The sequence below is a fragment of the Protopterus annectens genome, chromosome 7.part0 (genome assembly GCF_019279795.1).
Source record: "Protopterus annectens isolate FY-2018-M chromosome 7.part0, PAN1.0, whole genome shotgun sequence".
Classification (NCBI taxonomy): Eukaryota; Metazoa; Chordata; order Ceratodontiformes; family Protopteridae; genus Protopterus; species Protopterus annectens.
The window spans coordinates 1,482,255,814-1,482,275,663 of NC_056739.1; the positions used below are offsets into that span (position 1 = coordinate 1,482,255,814).

At 45.0% G+C, this 19,850-nt stretch overlaps 1 protein-coding gene across 2 annotated transcripts in view; it reads left to right on the plus strand.

The window, feature by feature from the left end:
- Window positions 1-19,850, plus strand: part of SETD5 (SET domain containing 5) — a 2,687,190-nt gene that overhangs the window by 767,757 nt on the left and 1,899,583 nt on the right. For both annotated transcript variants that reach the window (XM_044078031.1, XM_044078032.1), the window contains exon 8: window positions 279-521. In XM_044078031.1, the coding sequence (XP_043933966.1) occupies window positions 279-521 (243 nt within the window). The remainder of the gene's footprint in view (window positions 1-278; window positions 522-19,850) is intronic.

The following is a 19,850-nucleotide window of genomic DNA, read 5'->3' on the forward strand; positions in this document are numbered from 1 at the left end:
TTTGTGTTCTTTACAGTTGAATGGAAATTGTTTGTATTAGCATCCTGGAAACTTGGTGCCCTCTCTCTTTTTGATTGTTTCCCTTTATTTCCTTGTTAATCAGTGAGAAAAAAGTTTAACTTTAACCATTGTCTTGAGTGTGCTGTTACTCTGTCTCTCGACTTTTGAAGATGCTATTCAGAATAGTTGTGCATCTGTTATTACCGTAGGATGCCTCTTATGTCATCAGCTGTTTTAATTTTCTGTGCTTTTTATTTTGTTGTGTGCTATGTATTTAGAATTCTCCATCGGAAGCTCATGCTCTAGAGGAAAACAGTTCAGAAGACTGGGATAATCGGATTCGGTTATGGACAGATCAGTACGAAGAAGCTTTTGCAAATCAGTATAGTGCTGATGTACAAATCCATTTGGAGAGACATTTGGCCTCCTTCCGAGACACTGTTGGGAAAAGTGTACTGATAGACACCATCAGCAAAACTGAACTGTCTTGCAATAACACTGTGCTTGGATCTCAGATGCAGGTAAGGGTAGTAAATGCTTCTTGGTGTAATTCTTTGTCAGATAATAGTCTATTATAGTTTTGCTAACATTTGAAATAATGGGTAAAACTTGCATATGAGGTGCAGGAAAGTAGTATAAAATGGGGGTAAATTAAAAAAAAAAAAAAAATACAGAAGTAACAATGCGCTAATCGTAGTACTCACTGTTGCAGTCCTCACCTTTGGGATATCATGTGCAGGTAGCCTGAGTGATTAGTCTGAGTTCCAGAGCTGTACCCTCCCCCCAAGGTTTGGCTAAGGGTGTGTCACATCAGTACTGAAGGATGGTGTCATAAGAGGTGCATTGGACAATGTCATCTTCATATCAGTCTTGCCATGCAGTTGTGTGTAGCAATATGATGTCCTTCTGTTCTCATGTTGCAGGATTCATAACTGTAGGGGAGGTTGCTGCCTGCAGCATCGGACGTCCGGCCAGGATACCTAAGTCTTAGGAGCAGGGATACATACGACATTTGATGTCAGAGACATAAACCATTGTTTGGTATGAAAGTGATGTCTGCATGTACCCACTTCAGAACTCTTTTGCCACAGTGATCTTCTTACCTTGATCGCTAGCTTTAAGAAGCAGTTAGCTCATTTGACAGCTACATATAAGTACCCTTTTTCTTTTTATCTCTTCCTTAGCTTTTCAGATGTGCATGTCAGCTAGAAAGGGAAGTGTGCTTGTGGAAGACCAATTCCACACAAGGACATGCATAGGTGCTTATTTTATTTAGGGGTGGCCCACATCCATACGTCTTGTGACATTTGTATATCGTTTATGGCTAAGACACTTCGCAGCCATCTGGCTGCACTCATACTGTATATTGAGAACCAGAGACTCTGGAGTCTAGCTTTGGGTATGGAGGGCAGAGTAAGTGCTTCTGATGAGCTGCCTAGGAAAAAGGCCAAATGAGTTAGGCCTGTTGCCCATCCTGCACCTCAGGAGTCCGGTGAGACTCTCGAGACAGATGTTGGCCCAGGGTCTCATCGAGCGTCTTTCTCATTTTAAACCAGGTACTGTTGTGAAAGCCAGCTGCATGGAAACAGAGTACATCTGCTCCTGATGGCTAGCGGTAACCATGGCGTCAGTGGGGCTTATTCTTGCTCTTCCGTCCTCCCAGTCGTCTGTTTCTAAATCAACCCACCCTTTAATTCCTTTGAAGATGAAACAAAAATTAAAACATACAGAACAGCAATCTTCCCCTGGATGGGATGTTTTTTTCCCCAAATCTTTTCATCGCATTCCAGGCTCTCCAGTCACAGGTACCTCATTCTGCTTCTCCACCAGTGTAGACCTTAGAAGAATCAGAGGAGGAATTCTTCTCTGAAGATTCCTTTTACTTCTCTCAAAGTGAATCCCCTAAGGACTTCGTTACCTCTGAGGAAGAGGACTCAGTCAGCCCTGAATCTCCAGGGTAAGAATTTTCTTTTGGAGATAGCATATCTCTCATGAGATAAAACTTCAAATGTGGCAGGACTTTGATGTTTCAGAAACAGAAGTACTGTGAATTACTACAGATGGATCAACCCTCCCCATCTGCAGTCCCTCCTTTGTTCCCAGCCTTTCATGATGACTTTTTGGCTGCTTCATTGGCTCCTGACTCTCACCCCCCAGCTTCAGAATGCCTAGATAGGTTCTATAAAGTTCATCAGGAATACTCGGTACCTGTTCAAGGACCCTCTCCTGTAGTCATGTAAGTCTCAGCTGACAAATCCTGTAGACAGCTGCCTTCTACCTCTTTATTCCCTACTGAAAAGGACAACAAGTTTATTGATAGGCTAGGGAAGGTGGTCTATACTTCCTCCACTCTTGTCATTAGAGCCCTAAATTATCACCCACATGGCCAGGTTTGTTTTGGACACCCTCTCTAAGGCTTCAGCGCTCATACCTGATGTACCAGACTTGCCTGCTAAGACCCAATGTAACTCCCTACTGTCAACCGCCTCACAGGTGACCAGGCACTCTAAGTGCAGTTATGATGCAGTGGAGGGGTCTTCAAAATCTGCAGCTTCAGGCTCTGTCTTGCATAGATATTCTTGGGTGAAGCTCCACCCCTCCCTGTGGATGTACAATCCAGATTGTTGGATGCACCACTAGATAATAAGGCCCTTTTTGGTGAAGCTTCTACAGAACTCCTCAAATCTCTGAAAGAAAAGGGGAAAGGAGTTCAAAATTTAAAATATTTACTGTTTTCACCTATCCCTAGGTATCATAGAAACTATCCTCAAAGGACTACCTTTGTTAAGCAGCAGTCGTCTTTCTGCGCCACCACAAGCTATGGGACTTAAGCAACTTAGAAAACATTCCACTCCTAGACCTCCTTCCTCCACTAATAGCACTTCCTTTCAGAGGCAGCTTGACCAGGACACAACCCCTCAACTGTGACTCAAACCCACTACCTCCTTCCACCCCCCTCCCTTCGCATCACCCTCTCCCTATCTGCCTGGGGGAAGATCACCTCAGATGCCTGGGTCATCTCTGCCATTCAAAAAGATTATTTTATGACTTGATGGACTCTACCCCCCTTCCAAGGGATACCCCGACCTCTTCAAAGCCAGCTAGATCTATTCTTGATCAACTACAGGCCCAGGGGACCATAGAAAGGGTACCACCACAGCAGATAAGAGATTTTACTCAAGGATGCTTTTGTTCCCAAGAAAAGATGGTCCTTGGAGACAAGTCTGGATTTGTCCATACTCTACCTTTTTCTCAAGGTTCACACCTTCAACATGCTCACCTTGCAGCTGTTCTTGCCCCTTACCAGGCCTTTGTTATCCTGGGATCTGTAAGGCCTACCTTCACATTCCCATTCACCCCAGCTACAAGAAATTCCTAACACTTTTCAGTACGTTCCTTGCATTTTAATTTTTGTGCATTAGCTTTTGGGCTGTCTGCAGCTCCCAGGGTTTTCACAAAGTGTCTAGCTCAGTTGATTGCCCAGTGTAGAACACAGGGCATTCAGATGTACCCATACCTAGACCTGTTAATACTCAACCAGGACTGTCGCACCCTGCACCATCAACTGGTGATCAAAACCCTGGCAAACTTAGGGTTCATTGTGAACCACGAGAAGTCCCACCTGATCCCTACACAAGGCCTAGTCTTCTTGGGGTGCAGGATAAGAACCAGCAAGATGGCAGCCTTTATTCCCTGCCAGAAGGTAAAAAACCTTACTTATTACCTTCAGAATCTTCTCACTCTTCCAACATTATCAGCCAGAGAATTCCTGAGAATTTTGGGCCACATGGCATCCTTGATACCAATGCTCCCTCTGACAAGGCTGCATATGATGAAGTTCCATTCTGTACTGAAGACTCCGAACCAACATTCTCATCCTCAGGACACCTCCCTCCCCCTCCTTCTACGCCTGAAAAAGAGTTGGAATGGTGGATTAATAGCCATCAGTCTCAACCAGGGCATATCCTTGCAGGTACCTCCACTGTTACAGCAAATCTTTACAGATTGTTCAGACCTGGGTTGAGGGCAGTTCTACAACACCACTACAAACTAAGCAAAGTGCAGGGAGAGTGGGCTCCACTCAGGCTAAGGAACCACATCAAAATCAGAGATGAGGGCCCTTTACCTAGCATTATCTTCCAACAAGCCTTCCTACCAGGCACCTTGAAAGTAGTCACAGACAATGAATGTCTTGTGGTACATAAACAAGCAGGGGAGTAGAGGACTTACTCTCTTTGCAGCCTAGCCATACAGATTTATTCTCTAGCTTCAACACTACATATCCACCTGCAAGCAGTGTACATTCCTTCAGCAGAGAATGCAGTGGCATACACCCTCAGCAGAAATTCTGCACCCTCTTACAGATGGTTGCTTCACAGAGAGGTGTTCCTAGTTATTATACACAAGTGGGGGGGGGGTATTCCTGAGGCAGATCTGTTTACCTCCTCCCAGAACAGGCTAATGCCTTTGTTTTCTACAAGGGATCCACATTCCCAGGCTTAGAGTTGGGCGCCTTCTCTTTTCATTGGGCGGGGATGTATCTTTATGCCTCCTCCCTTCACACTGATTCAGAAGAACAAACCAAAAATCTTGATGGTGAATCCCTTCTGGCCAAGATAGCATTAGTTTCTCCCTCTTCACCTTTTAGCCAAGAGCAGTCATCACAGGTTACCCCACTGTCTTGACCTACTTACACAAGGCAGGGGGTCCGTAATACACCCTCAGGTGTGCAATCTCAGACTCACTTTATGGGTGATAGGGTTCTGATCCCCTTCAGACGCCTGTACTCAGAGGACATACTCCCTGCCCTTCAGGAGGCCAGGAAACCCAGTACCAGGAAAAATTGTCAAAATGGAAAAGATTATCCAGGTGGTGTCATAAGAAAAAACAGGGCCCTTTACTCATTCCTGTACCCATGGTCCTTTCTTGTGTGAGCTTCTACACTCAGGGCTGACATACTGTTCTGTTAAGATCCGCTTGTTTGCCATTTCTACCTGTCTTTCTTTGGTACCTCCTTTGGAATCCAGATTAGAGTTTAAACTATTTTTGAAAGGACTTCTCCATAGCAGACCCCCTTGTAAGCGAATACCTCCTACTTATGACCTACAGTTTGTCCTTGAAAAACTCGCTTTACCTCCACTTGAGCCAGCCCACTCTCCTTCATTGAAGCTATCTACCTAGAAAGCAGTACTGCTGGTGGCCCTCACATCTGCCAGGAGGGTTTTAGAAATTCAAGCCCTGATGGCCATCCCTCCTTGCCTCATCTTCAGTAAAGACAGGATCTCTCTCTGGACTAATCCTTCCTTCATGCCTAGGGTGGTTAATGAGCTATCCTTGAATCAGACCATTAACCTCCCTGTCTTCTTCCTGAAACCTCAAAATTCCTCTGAAAGAATTCTACATTCCTTAGAAGTCCACAGACAGTGTTGGTATTATCTGGACAAAACTAAACCCATTAGATTGTCTGACCAGCTGTTTGTCCCCTTTCACCCAAGGGCCTTGGGGAAAGCAGTCTCAAATCAGACGATATATTCATGGATCTTGAAGGCGATCTCTACATGCTACTCCTTTCATGCAAAGTTCTGTCTGACAGTGTGAGAGCTCATTCCACCAGGGCAGCTGCTTCCTCAGTGGCCTTCTTCATGTGAATAGGCTACGCTTTTATCGTAGAAGCAGCTCCCTGGTCATCAGTCCATACCTTCACCAAGCATTATAAACTAAATTTGGTTTCTAGAACCAGAAGTGGGTTTGCTAGATCTATACTACATGGTCTGATAGACCAGGGACCTCATCCTTCCTCCCAGACTCCTTCCTTAAAGCTTTGGTACTCTCCATACAATTATGAATACTGCAACATGAGAAAGGAGGACGTAGAATAGTTCTGTAAGAACTTAACCTTAGACGTCCTTATGTTCCATTTTGCAGTATTCAGTCCCACCCTTCTACCCCCTTTTACTTGTGTAGCTGCCTGAGGGGACATATCTCTCTCCATCTATCAAACCTCATCTTCAGGCACATGACTCCATGAGGCACCCTTTGGCCTGGTCTCGCAAGTCTGAAAAGCTTCCACCTTCCACTTCCTTGCTTCCATGGGTACTACTGTATGCAGCAGTCCATTCTGAAGTGGGTATGTGCAGGCGTCACTTTTATAGCCAATGTCTGTTTATGGCTTTGACATCAAACATCATGTGTACCCCTGCTCCTAAGACTTTGGTATACTGGCTGGATGTCCGGTACTGCAGGCAGCAACCTCCCTACAGTTAGGAATACTACAGCATGGAAGAAAAGGACATGTAAGATTATGTTAAGTTCTTACACAACTATTCTTTTTCACAGCTCTCCAAAAACATTCAACATACTTCCAAGAGTCCGCTAATTACCCCATAAGGGAGGTTTTTTTTTTTCTTTTGCTTAAATAAATGTCACTGCTTCAATTTCTGATTCTGAGGTTGTGGTCAAGATGAATAATTGCGTTATGTGCTGGGAAATACGTTTCTTGCAAGGACTTTTACAACAGGCTTTTATTTTGTGTTGGCCTGGAACAGGATGTGGACTTCTGTCAGCATTTTGCCCATTTCACCACATTGGTAATCCGTAGAAGGCAAAGCCAAGAAAGGGGTACATTCCTGGTTCTGCACTGCCAGGACAGGGCTCCTAGGAACCTTCTGTTACAAAAAAAAAAAACACTCAAGACACAGTGGGAAAAAAAGGGTCATCTGATCATCAGAGTCTGGCTTTCTTAGGTACGGTAATTCAAAGTGATATGAAGTGCAGTGTTCTTCGTGTTTCACTGTTGCAGTCATCACACTCTGGTTATCTGCCTGCAGGTAGCCCTCAGTCAGCCCAAATTCCAGAGTCTTGGGATTTCTGCTTCGGATGCTGTAGCTTCTTCCTTGATGTCAGGTCGTCAAGGGTATAAAACAAAGAGCAAATGCCATTACCCCTGTCTTTCTTGCTGAGGAGGAGCCCGAAGCAGAAGCAGTTCGTAAGTGCCGGTCGGCTGATACCTGAAATTTTCATTTTTTCGAGTTTCAGACCTGAAGTCTTCTAAAGCTAAGTACCCCATTGTGGATTCTTTTTTCTTGCTCTAACCAATGTCGAAAAAGTTAACAATTGTCTTGCCTGTGGAAAGCAAATACCTCTCAGAGATTTTCATTCTTACTGCGTCACCTGTTTAGGCCCATACCACGACGTCCCTCGATGTTGGTGTTGTGCCTTGTTTAACACCTGAACCATCCGTCGTTGGGCTATTTTTGTCGCTAAAATCTTTTGCGCTCGTTCTCCGTGTTCCGAAATGGCTTCAATAAGCCATCCAACTACAGATCTTCCGAAAAAGTGTAGAGATAGACCGCATAGGTCCAAAACTGCCGACGACTCTTCTGTTAAGCTAGCCAGTCCGCCGGTACTCAGTGAGCTGCCTTTGCAGCCCCTGATGCCCGCTTCTGCAGATTCACAGGCTTCTGCTGAGACCCATTCGGAGTCTGGTATGCCGCTAGATGCTTCTTCAACTGTGGAACCTGCAGATGTCTACCTTGGATGGGTCCGGAGCCGCTTTGCAGGCACTGGCTTCTGAGGGTGTATTCTGACCTACCGATGTTAGCATTAAACCGACAACTTCGTTTTCAGCTAAAACTACCAAGTTTCTCAGGCCCAAAGTGCACACTACGCCTAGAAAACAGACGACCAAAGCGCATGCTCAAGCTCCCATGCCACAAAAACAAATGTTTAGAATGGCTGAAAACCTCATCACCCTAATTAGGGGAAGCCAGCCTTCCCCTGCTAAGAGACAAAGGATTGAGTTTCTTACTGATTCTACAGACCAGGACTCTGATGACTCTGACCCTTCTGACTACCAGGACATAACCTTATCAACCTTTTAGGATTCAGATGCAGAGGAATCCATTCCATCTGCCTCCCCTCCAGAGGATTTTTCTTTTGGTGAAACCTTGCATACTTTTAAGAGAGCATTTCCGCTGGGAATGCCAGGACTATCCTCAGTCCAAATAGAGACTCAGAATTTTTAGAGTTGCCTCAGCACAGGCCTCAAGCTATAGCCCCTGTCCTGGATGTTGTAGATGGCTTCATGGAATCCAGTCTTACTCCAGACGCTTTACCACTGGCCCCTAGAAAACCTGGCAGGTACTACAGAGTACCAGATTCTCACAAATGTCTCTTTAAGAATCCTACTGCGGATCCAGAGACCATTTCCCAGGGACCTACAGGTATTAAGGCTACTACAGCCAAAAACCCTACTCCTTCAGACAGATTTCAGAGCTTTAGACAGATTGGTTAAGAAGGTGTATAGCTCTTCAACTCTTGCCATCCAGGCATTGAATTGCCAGTTTCACATGTTGAAGTACCAGCAGCATATTGCATCTTGCAGGGCTGCAGTCGCTGGGTCTGTACTGAGAAGGCATGCTTGGCTGAAGGAACAAACCTTGCCACACCATGTCAAATTAAAAATTACTAGATACTCCTTTAAATCAGGACCATTTGGCACCAAAGCAGAAGACGTTCTTAAAAAGATGGAAGAAAAAGCTAAATCTATGGAAACTGTTAAAGAATTCTTACAAGTGCAGTCACCTAGATTCAGTAGGCATTGGCCTTCTAAAAGCTGGTCCTTTCCAGCCCCTTCCAGGCCTTCTCAGCCCAAAAACAGGGGAACCAGACCACCAAGACTACAATCTCAGTGTATGCAAAGATCTAAACAATGGAGTGTTCCCACCTCAAAAACAGAGAGTGGTAAGCCACCCCCTTATGAGAAAAGTTCACAATGTCTTATCAGTTATCCTTCCCAGCCCTGCCCAACTACTTGCTCCCCTAGAAGGAAAACTTTTCCTTCATGCCAAAAACTGGATGTCCATTACTCAGGATTGACTGGTTCTAAACATTGTATCCCAGGCATACAGATTCTACTTCCATTCACTGCCAACCCCAAGCTGGTTTCTAGACCTTCCTCCAAACCAGTGGGCATAGGCTGAAAAGCAAGTACTTTCCCTGCTGAATATCAGGGCCATTCAACCTGTTCCACTACAAAAAAGGGGACAGGGTTTCTACTCCAGACTGTTCCTGTTGCCCAGAAAAGAGTGTTCTTGGTGCCCTATCCTGGATCTATCAATTCTCAACACTTTTCTGGTGGTCTCAAAATTCAAAATGCTTGCCTTGCAACAGCTTCTTCCTGTGCTAGCCAAGTATGCCTGGTTAGTCACCCTAGACTTAAAAGAATCTCATCTGCACATCCCCATAAGAGAGTCTTGCAGGAAGTATCTACGTTTCAGGGCAGGCTCTATGCACTATCAGTTCTCTGCACTTCCCTTTGGCTTATCTACTGCGCCCAGAGTATTCACAGAATGTCTGGCTCCAGCCATTGCATACTGCAGGCAGAGAAATATCTAAATTTTCCCATACTTGGACAATTGCCTGATTCAGGCAGACAGTCATAAATTGTGACTTCAGCACCTGGCATTTGTAGAGACTCCTATCTTCATTGGGATACACCATCAACGAGTAGGTGCCCAGTCAAAATACTGTATTACTGGGCGCAAGCTTGAACATAACTTCCCAGATGGGATTTCTCACTCCAGAAAAACAGGTCTATTTGAACAACTACTTCAAACAAATGGCCACCAAAACCCAGCTATCTGCAAGGAAAATACTGCATGCCCTAGAGTTCATGGCCTTATGCATTCTGAAAATTCCATATGTAAGACTGCATATGCGGAAACTTCAGTGTTACTTAAGTCTTTGGTGCCAACATTCTCAGGACCTGGAAACAGTCATTCCTATCGTACCTTGTCTAAGGGCAGAATTCCTTTGGTGGGCAGAAGCATGCAACCACAACAAAGGACTGCCTTTCACTCAACCCCTCGCCATCCAAATCCTGATTACAGACTGATCAGGTTATGCATGGGGGGCTCACATGGCAGGCAAATGTATTCAGGGCAAGTGGAGCCCAGGACAAATCCTTCTGCACATCAGTCAGAGGTTAGCTGTACAGCATGCTCTGACAGCCTTCAAATATCTAATCCTTCCAGGACAGCTGCTGATAAAAACAGACACCACCACAGTTATGTGGTACATAAACAAGCAGGGGGAACCCATTTTTACCCACTCTGCAGATTAGCCATGGCCCTGTGGAACACAGCCTTGCGCAGCCAAGTGCATCTACAAGCTCAATTCCTGCCAGGCAAACAGAATTTACTGGTAGATGACTTAAGCAGAAATCTCCTGGACCCACATGAGTGGAAATTGGAGCCCAACACCTGCAACCTTCTAATCCAGAGGTGGACCACTTTGCCTCCCACGAGAACCACCAGTTGAGCAAATTTTGCACCAGGAATCCTCACAGCAGCGACTGGAGGGTGGATGCCTTATCCTTCGAATGAGAAAACCTCTCAATTTATGGCTTTCCATCTCTGCCCCTCCTGTCAAAGGTACTACTCAAGATCAGACAGGACAGCACAAGGGCAATTCTTATTGCCCCAGACTGGCCACGCCAGCACTGGTACCCACTCTTACGCAGTCTGACCACTGTGGCACCTTCATCAGACACCTTCCTTGTTGTCTCAGCACTACGGACAGATTTTGCATCCAGAGCTGCAAACCCTAGACCTTGCAGCCTGGCTTATCCCCTGAATACTCCACCAGCAACCCTCAGCAAACAGGTGCTGGACGTCATTCTTGAGGCCAGATGGCGTAGTACTAGGAAATCTTATGCTGAAAAGTGGACAAGATATTGTTTTTGGAGTCAGTCTCAAGGAAAGGATACAGCTGTGGCCCTCCTTACCTCAAATCCTTGATTACTTAGCAGAGCTATTCCACCGAGGCCTATCCTTCTCCATTAAAATTCATGCCTCTGCCATCTCAGCTCATTATAATACTGAGCCACCTCTATTCTCTCACCCTCTCAAACACAGTACCTGTGAGGGGGTTAGCAACTTAAGGCCCTCTAGGAGAACACCCACCCCTGCCTGCGACCTTATCTTTCTACTGGAAAAGCTCACACTTCCCCCTTTTGAACCTGCGGCTTCAGCAGAGTTAAAATTCCTTTCTTGGAAAACAGCCTTGCTTTTAGCCATAACCTCAGCTAGAAGACTGGCTGAGTTACAGGCACTGATGGCTGTGGGACCCTTTGTTGTCTTCCATGCTGACAGGGTTTCCCTCAGGACTAACCTGCTCCTTATGCCTAAGGTAATCTCCATTGTGGCTCTAAACCAAGCTATCCATTTGCCAACCATCTTCCCTAATCCTCAGAATAAAGGGGATCCTGCACTCCTTGGACATGCACAGACAGCTCAGGTTCTACCTTGACAGGACTAAACCTTTCAGAAAATCTGACCAGCTGCTAGTCAGCTTTGCTACAGGGGCAGAGGGCAAGGTCATTTCAAAGCAAACCATTTCCAAATGCTTAGCACACTGCATTCATTTCTGCTACAAGCACCATGGAAAACCTACCCCACAGGGGATCAGAACACATTCCACTAGGGCTACTTCCACCTCTACAGCATTTCTCAGGGGAGTCCCTACCAGGTACATTCTGGAAGCTCTAACCTGGAGTTCTGTACACACCTTCACCAAGTATTGCCACTTACGTTTGTTTTCTAAATCCAGAGCTGGATTTGCTACAGCAGTCTTACAGGGCCTGCTAGCCAGCCGTAACTTTTCTTGACTGCCTCCACCCTTTCTCAGCTTTGGGAATCAACCCAAGTGTGATGACTGCAACAGTGAAACAAGAAGAACATAGTGCAGTTGTGTACACTTATCATAAATGTAGCTGTTGGAGTGTATTCACTGTTGCAGTCCTGGTTTCCCTCCCTCCAGCCCCCTGTTTTTCTGTCCTTTCTACCTATCCCCTATATGGCCATTTTTTATGGCAGTGGTATTTATTTTTTATTGGTGATGTTCCACACCATATACCAGCTTTCTATTTGGGTGGCTCCTGACTTCTGGGGCAAGAAAAACTGATGTAATGGTGTCGGCTGCCTGTTTTATACCTCTGACAGTCCTAGAAGTGACAGCATCCGATGCAGAAATCCCAAGACCCTGGTATTCGGGCCGACTGAGGGCTACCTACAGGCAGATAACCCAAGTGTGAGGACTGCAACAGTGAATACACTCTAACAGCTACATTTATGGTAAGTGTACACAACTGTACTTTCTCAGCCCTTGCCTCAGAGCAGTTTTCAGCCAAGGCCTCTGACATAACCACTCTGCTGGCTGCCATGCCATGAGTGTTTCACACTTCACAGGGTGATGTCCCTGCCCTACCTCTTGAGACTAAAAACCCTTTGACTGCTGAGCCATGAATTCTTATTACTGAAGTGGAAGATGGGATCCCCTAGACTTTTGCCTGAAGATGACATTGATGCGTCTTCCTTGCCTGCTACGTGAGGCGCCTCTAAGAGCTGATGTCTTTTTCCCATGTTGCAGAATTCTTAGTGTGGGATTCTCCTCCTCAGGCTACCCGAACATTGGCTCCTATACAAAAGCTTAAGCCTGATTGCTGTTTGTGCATGGGACATCACACGCAGGGCCATAAACTTGAAGCCTTAAATGTGACGTCTGCACGCACAGGCCTCAGAACTTCTTTGCCCCAGTCAAACATCTGATCGATTGCGTCTCTCCTCTAGTTGTCAAGATGTCTAAAGCTAAGTACTCTGGGGAGTTCTTTCAATTACCATTCCTTGAGCTTGGTTTGCTTGTTCCTTTTTAGCCGATGTCTGCTAAGAAGGGTAAGTGCCGATGCGGATGTCGAATTCTGCTTAAAGACACCCGTACAGTCTGCGCCATTTGCCAATCCTACATCCCTAAAATACTTAGAAGCTATCTGGCTGCCCTTCTTTAATCTTTACTTGGAAAACCAGAGACTAAAAAAATTAAAGCTTAGGATGTCTCTGGAGTCTGCTGCCCAGGTGGAACCACCTCAGAAAAAGGCTAAGGTTTCACAGCCTGCTTTATCTGCCTCTGTCAGATGCCCTGCCAGCCATCTATATTGGGGTTGAGGAACATTCGTTAGAGCAGTCTACTTCACCTGCTCCCCTTGAGGTAGCCATTTCTGAAGTACTGGCCAGCATGTCCATGGAGATGACTCAGATGTCTGTTTCCACTGAAGTCTAGGGGGAACCAGGATCTACTTTACACTCATCTCAGATGCCAGAATCTGAACCCTGTACACTTCATCTCAGGCTCCTGAAACTAGGCCTTTTTCCTCTCCCAAAAGTAAACATTTATCCCTTTTCTGCTGGGAGACTACCTGACTGGCTGTCTTTTACTCAGTCCCTGATGGAAGTCCTTCATGGCTCTTTGACCTCTTCTCTCTCCACTATCCCAGTGCTAAGCCCAAGGCCTGCCTCAGCTACTTCTATACTCCCTCCCACTAACATGAAGAGGACGACATTCTCTCTTCTTAATCTGATTTCTATTACCTAGTCAGCACAGTTAGTCTCTCATATAGAATACTATTCCCCTGATGAGGAATCCATAGAGGGGGCCACACTACACCTGACGTCACTTTTAGGGAGACCATAACTAAAATGAAAGAACATTTCAAATGGGATACTTCCCAAATGACTGAAACTCAAATATTTTGAGCTATCGCAAATTGAATCTCCATCTGCTTTTCCTCCAATTATACCTGCATACCTGGATGCATTTACTTCAGCATCTAAAAATCCTGATTCTAAGCCTCTTGCTCCTAAGAGACCTGAGCATTTCTACAAGGTGCCTGATGACCACAGTGATTGCTGTAACCCGTGACAAGCAGTCAAGGCTGATTCCATCCTAGTCCCTTCTGCTCACTGACAAGGACAGCAAAAACATGTGTAGGCTAGGGAAGAAAGTTTACACCTCTTCCACCTTAGCCTTCAGAGCTATTAATTACCAAACCCATATCATAAGTATGCCTTGGACTTGGTATCCCAAGCAACTGCACTCCTTTCCTCCCTGCCTGACTCTCCTAACAAGACTGACGTAGCATCAGAACGGTCCCTGAAATCAAAGGTGGTCAGGCACTCGATTAGATGCAGTTATGATGGAGCAGAGGCTTCTAATAGGATCTGCTGCATCCCCCTCTGTGCTCTGTAGATATTCATGGCTTTGGCTTCAACCTCTGCCTGAGGATTTCAAATCATGAATTCTTGATGCTCCACTAGATGACAACCTCCTGTTTGGGAAGTAGTCTGCTGAACTGTTTAAGAATCTTCTGGAGAAAAGCAAGGAGCTTGAAGACATTAAGCACCTTCTGGTATTCCGTATTCTTAAATACTACAGAAACCATCCAGCTAAGACCACCTGTGTTAGAAGAACCTCCTCCAATGCTACCCCTTTTTTCTAGGCATAGGAGAGGAACCAGGAGGCAGACATCCCTCTTTACCTACCCCCAGACGGCCCTTACATGACAAATGGCACCAGCAATGCATGACAGTCTTGCCCACCTCCCCCTGTCAGCCTGTCTCTCCCACTGCCTGCCTTTCTGGAGAAGAATTACTTCAGATCGCTGGGTCCTGGCAATAGTACAAGGATACTTTCTTTCTTGGAAAGAAAGGCCCCTCTCTCGGGGGGGGGTCCCATTCCACCCAAAAACAAACTACACCTTATTTTATGCGTTATACAAGATCTATTGACCCATGGAACTATAGAACCTGTCCTCCCAGGACAAGAAGGAAAAGGCTTTTCCTCACTATTTCTAATACCAAAAAAGTATGGGTCATGGAGGCCAATCCTGGATTTGTCCTTTCTAAATTTCTTCTAAAAGTGCCATCCTTCAGAATCCTATCCCTCCAAACCCTCCTTCCACTATTGCCAGCACAGGCATTCATGGTCACTCTAGACCTGAAGGAAGCCTACCTCCACATCTGTATAAAATCCTCTCACAGAAAGTACTTGCGTTTCACTGGGCCTTGTTCTCACTTTGAGTTTACTGCCATGCCCTTTGGTTTATCCACTGCACCCAGGGTCTTAACCAAATGCCTTGCTCCAGCCATAGTCTATTGCGGAACCAAGGGCATTCAAATCTACCCCTACCTAGATGATATCCTCATTCTTGTGGAAAAAGTGGTCACCCTAAAAAAATCTGTAGTTTGCCAGGTCTTTACTACAGGGTCTGGGGTTCACTCTCAATCTCCTCAAATCATCCCTAACACCACAGCAGGAGAAAATCTTTTTGGGTTGCAGGATCCGAACAGTCCTGATGAAGGCATTCCTTCCTCAGGACAAAGTGTTTCCCCTAACAGGCCACTTCCACGGATCCGTTCCAGGTCCACCAACTATCAGCAAGATAATTCCTGCGACTTCTGGGCTATATGACAGCCACCACTCCTATGCTACCGTTAGCCAGGATGCACACGAGAGGACTACAGTGGTATCTAAAGAATGTGTGGTCCCAGCACAACCACCCTGTAGAATTCCAGATTCCCTTCCTACCCTGCCAAAAGGCAGAGTTAAGGTGGTGGAGCCAACAAGTTCAAATTAACCCAGGACTTCCCCTTCACCCTGCCACACCAGCTGAGTACATGCACACACTCATCAGACCTGGGCTGGGGGGCTACCATGAAGGGTCTCAAGATGCAAGTAATGCTAGCAGTCACTCCTCCAGAAAAAAAAAAACAATGTGAGAGAAATGACTACAGTCCTTTTGGCACTGAAATCCTTTCTTCCCATCCTTCAGCCAGGTCCCCTTCAAATCTTCACAGACAATACCACAGTCATGTGGTACATCAGCAAAGAGGGGAGGACCAAGTCTTGAATCCTCTGCAGGCTAGCAATTCAAATTTGGGACCTAGCCTCCCAAAACAACTCTGCAGGCAGCCTACATACCATTTCGGGACAACCACCAGGTGGTAGATCATCCTCTCTGCATCACGAGTGGATGTTAAACAGAGAAGTTTTTCTAGACGTTGTCCACCAGTGGGGCACTCCTGAAATAGATTTGTTTACCTCCCCCAGAACAGACAACTGAAAAAAGTTTGTACCAAGGGCCACTCCCCACTAGCTTGGATTGTGGACACCTTCATTTCATGGAGGGGACGGTTTCTGTATGCCTCCCCCTTCCCTCTCATTCAAAAGGTTCTTCATAAGATCAGGATGGATATGCCAAAAATGTTGCTGGTGACTCCCTATTGGCCAAGGCAGTATTGGCTCCCCCTTCTGCTATCCATCGCCAATGGCAATCATCAGGTTACCCCACAAGGTGAGCCTACTCACAGCAGAAAGGAACACTTATCCACCCTCACCTGGAAATGCTATGTCTGACACACTGGGTGATAAACTTTTAATAACCTTCAGACACCACTACTCTGAGGACGTGCTTTCGGTCCTGAGGAAGACCAGGAAACCTAACACAAGGAGACCTAAATTTTAAATGGGAGATTCTCCAAATGGGGTCTCCAGAGACATAGGGATCCCTTTCTAGTGTAAGTCCCTTTAGTCTTCTCTTATGTGTGTGAACCTATCAAGGTAGTCTTTTCATACTCTTAACTGAAAGTCCACTTATCTGCAATCTCTGCTTGCTTGCCCATAGACCCTCCTTTACTCTCCAGGTTAGATGATAATGTCACACCACTGCCCACTACAGCAAATTCTAGCCTGAAGGCAAATGGGACTCCCAGTTCAAAAACAAACGTAACCTAAAAGAACTGATGTCAGTCCAGAAAAGGCTTGTAATGCCTTCAAAGAGCAGTGGAAACTAGGAGTCATCCTAGTAGAGACTATCAATTCCATGATTATGTGGTACATAAACAAGCAGGGAGGACAGTCTTTTGACTCACTTGGCCTTTTCCACACGCACCTTTCCCTTCCATGTCCCAGGGTTCACCTGATACTTTGGTTAAATTGCTTGAAGTGGTTCTGTCTGTCTCTTGAAACAGAAAAGGCCAAACACAGAAATTCCAGAAGTGTTTGGGACGACTAAAAAAAAAGTTGGTCAAACTTGCTCATGAGGATTCTGATTCCCACAAGTCCAAGGTAGATGAACTGGCTTATGTAGGCCAGATCCTTTTGCTGGTGTCTGGTGTTGACACTGAGGGCCTACTTTCCTCTATTTCACTTCTGCTTTGGAGGGCACCCTTCATAGGATGTAGATAGCTCTCCAGGGAGAGTAAGAATACTTTTGAGGGCCTGCCTGAATCCATAAGTCTAGCAGTTCATCTAGTGCTAGATGCCTTTGGACGATTTTATCAATACGTCCGTTAAGCTATACTTCCTTCTGCTGCATGGAAACTAGGATGCATTCATAGTTTCAGGGATTTCCATAGGATCCTGTTCAGAAACTCTCTTGTTGATCCATCTGCGGTGTCCTGAATTTCAGCAAGGGGTGGACCCTCTGCTCCATCCTCAATCTGTATTTGCAATGTCTGGAAGAGTAGAATACTTGAATGATTTGGGGAAAGTGTAAACTTATGTTACCCTCTCATTCAGTGCCTTGAACTACCACACCCACGTTCCTTCCTGGTGGCAAAGAGGAAGGGTTAAGTTGGGGATGCAGGATAAGGATCTGAAGCAAGATACGCTAAAGCTTTATAATCTCCCTTCTCATGTTGCCAGGCACTCCAGAATGTGGCTGATAAAGCAGTGGTTGCATTATGTAGGGCAGCAGCTACAGGATCTGCTTTTTGGAGACTTACCTGGTTGAGGAATGTCCCTTCAGACCATGCCAAGGCAGAGATCCTGAATGTGTTACTGGGTTTGAATTTACTGTTTGACCTCCCAATACCCACCCACACGACTTGCTCAAGGAGTGCCCAGGAAGCTGGAGGAAAAAGGTAAAGACCATGCGGTATCTAAAGCAGCTTTTCTCACGTTCGTGATCCTAAATTCAGGAGGAGTTACCTAGCCAAGACATGGCCCTTACTAAACAGGAAACTGGCAGGCCTGGGAAAGAGAAAAGAGTATATCTGAGAAAGAATGGAAACGTGACAGAAAAGCCTGGAGATGCTCGGGGCCATGACATTTAGAGGGATCAACCATCACTCGGCCTTGCTGCTCCTACTACAAGCCCTCTGCTACCTATCATTCCTCTCTTATAAGAAATAGGACGATTAGCCACCTTTGTAGAAATTGGGAAAGTATCACTCAAGATCAGTTAGCACTAACCATTCTAAAAAAAAGATGTCTACAGTTCCAAGAGTCCCAGAGGGCAGAGGCGTTTTAGGTGTCTCAAGAATGTACAAGCTGGAGAGAGAGATGTTTGTGTAGTTGAACCCCCCCCCCCTATTTTTTTAGCTGTGATGTCAGGATGCTGTGCATTGGATTTAAAGGTTGTGCATACAACAGTTGGCTGTTAATTTGTAAAGCAAAAAGACCAGGCAGATGTACCCTGATATTTATTTTACCCACAGCAGAGGGATGTACCCAGATATTTACTCTATCCACAACAGAAAGTTCTCAGTGATAAGCAATTAGTATGACAGATATTGTGTTAATTAGGTCTTTTCTTTTATTCAGAAATTATTCTGGGCAAGGAGCAACTTGCATATTCTGAGAGAGACCAGACCTGGGCAGTCATATTTCACGTGGTGCATGCAGTTGGCTATTTTATTGCTTGCTGCCATTTGTCCCTGCTGAACATTGTTTGAACAAGAGGAGCTGGTGCTTAAATCAGTCTTAAGGTGCTCTTCCATCAGCCCTTATTAGGAGCAGTGCTTGCTTTCATTCATTCTTAAATTAGCTCCTTACTCCAGTGCAGGATTGCAAAAGAATGCAAACCTGTTGTGGCACTCAGAAGTCTCATAGCATAGAAGTACATCTTTAATAGGCATGAACCCATCACAGGGCATCCTTACAGGCAAACAAACATACCTACTGATGGGTTTTTCAGAGGAATTCCATTTCACCAACTGGAATGCTTTAGGTATGTGCGAATAAACTAAAGCAGATAGAAAACCCATGAGAACAGGTAGGATGTGCAAGCGATAAATAGAAGATATCACATCTGATACTCACATTAGAGAGCCATATGCTGTGAGAGGCAAGCACTAGCCACGTATCAGCCAGTTCATCTTTTTTATCAAGTTTATCACCATTTAAGAAGCCAGAATTCTCTTGATGGTCAGCCTTTGTGTTTAGTCACTGAACTGTCTTTAGATACAGAATCCTGGTGAGATCAAAATGATAGGTTTGTTTTACTTGTTCAAAGTGCATGCCTGTAGTTTCTCTCCCCCTCTTTTTTTTTTCCATGCGTCCACACCATGTTAAGTGAAAGCTTTCCTAAACCCACCTTAACACAGTTCTGCTACTTATGGTAATTGGCTGTTAGAAGCTGACATTGCAAATTTTGAACCTGCCTCTGTGGACCTTTTTCTCTTTGAATAACATGTATTGGCTCTGATCTTTTGGGGGATTACTAAGCTTCAATCATTAATTGTCCTCCATACTTTAAGCTGTCTTAGAAGTTGTGTTTATATGTGAGGTGATTTTAGTAGTGGTCTTGATTCATCCATGCAACTGGCAGGTGTGGGCTTTTTCATCTGTTCCTCAACTGATCGGTCCCAGATTCAGATTCGGCCACTTCATTAGATTTGGGAACTGTAACAAGAGTTTCTGTTGTTGGCCATAATCCTGTCTTCTCCTAAATTTTCTTAGATCTTGTTTGCCGCTTCAATGTTCAGACATGGTTACTGGTCACCAGTAGCTTGAGTAGTTTGGATTAGACAATTCAATTCCTCCTCATCTTGGTCAGGTTTTCTTTGTCTTCTTTGCTCCCTGTTTGTCTGTTTGTTTATATGTATATGAATATAAATGTGTGTGTATCTATCTCTCTGTATATATATATATATATATATATATATATATATATATATATATATATATATTTATATATTTATATGTGTGTATATATATATATATATATATTTTTT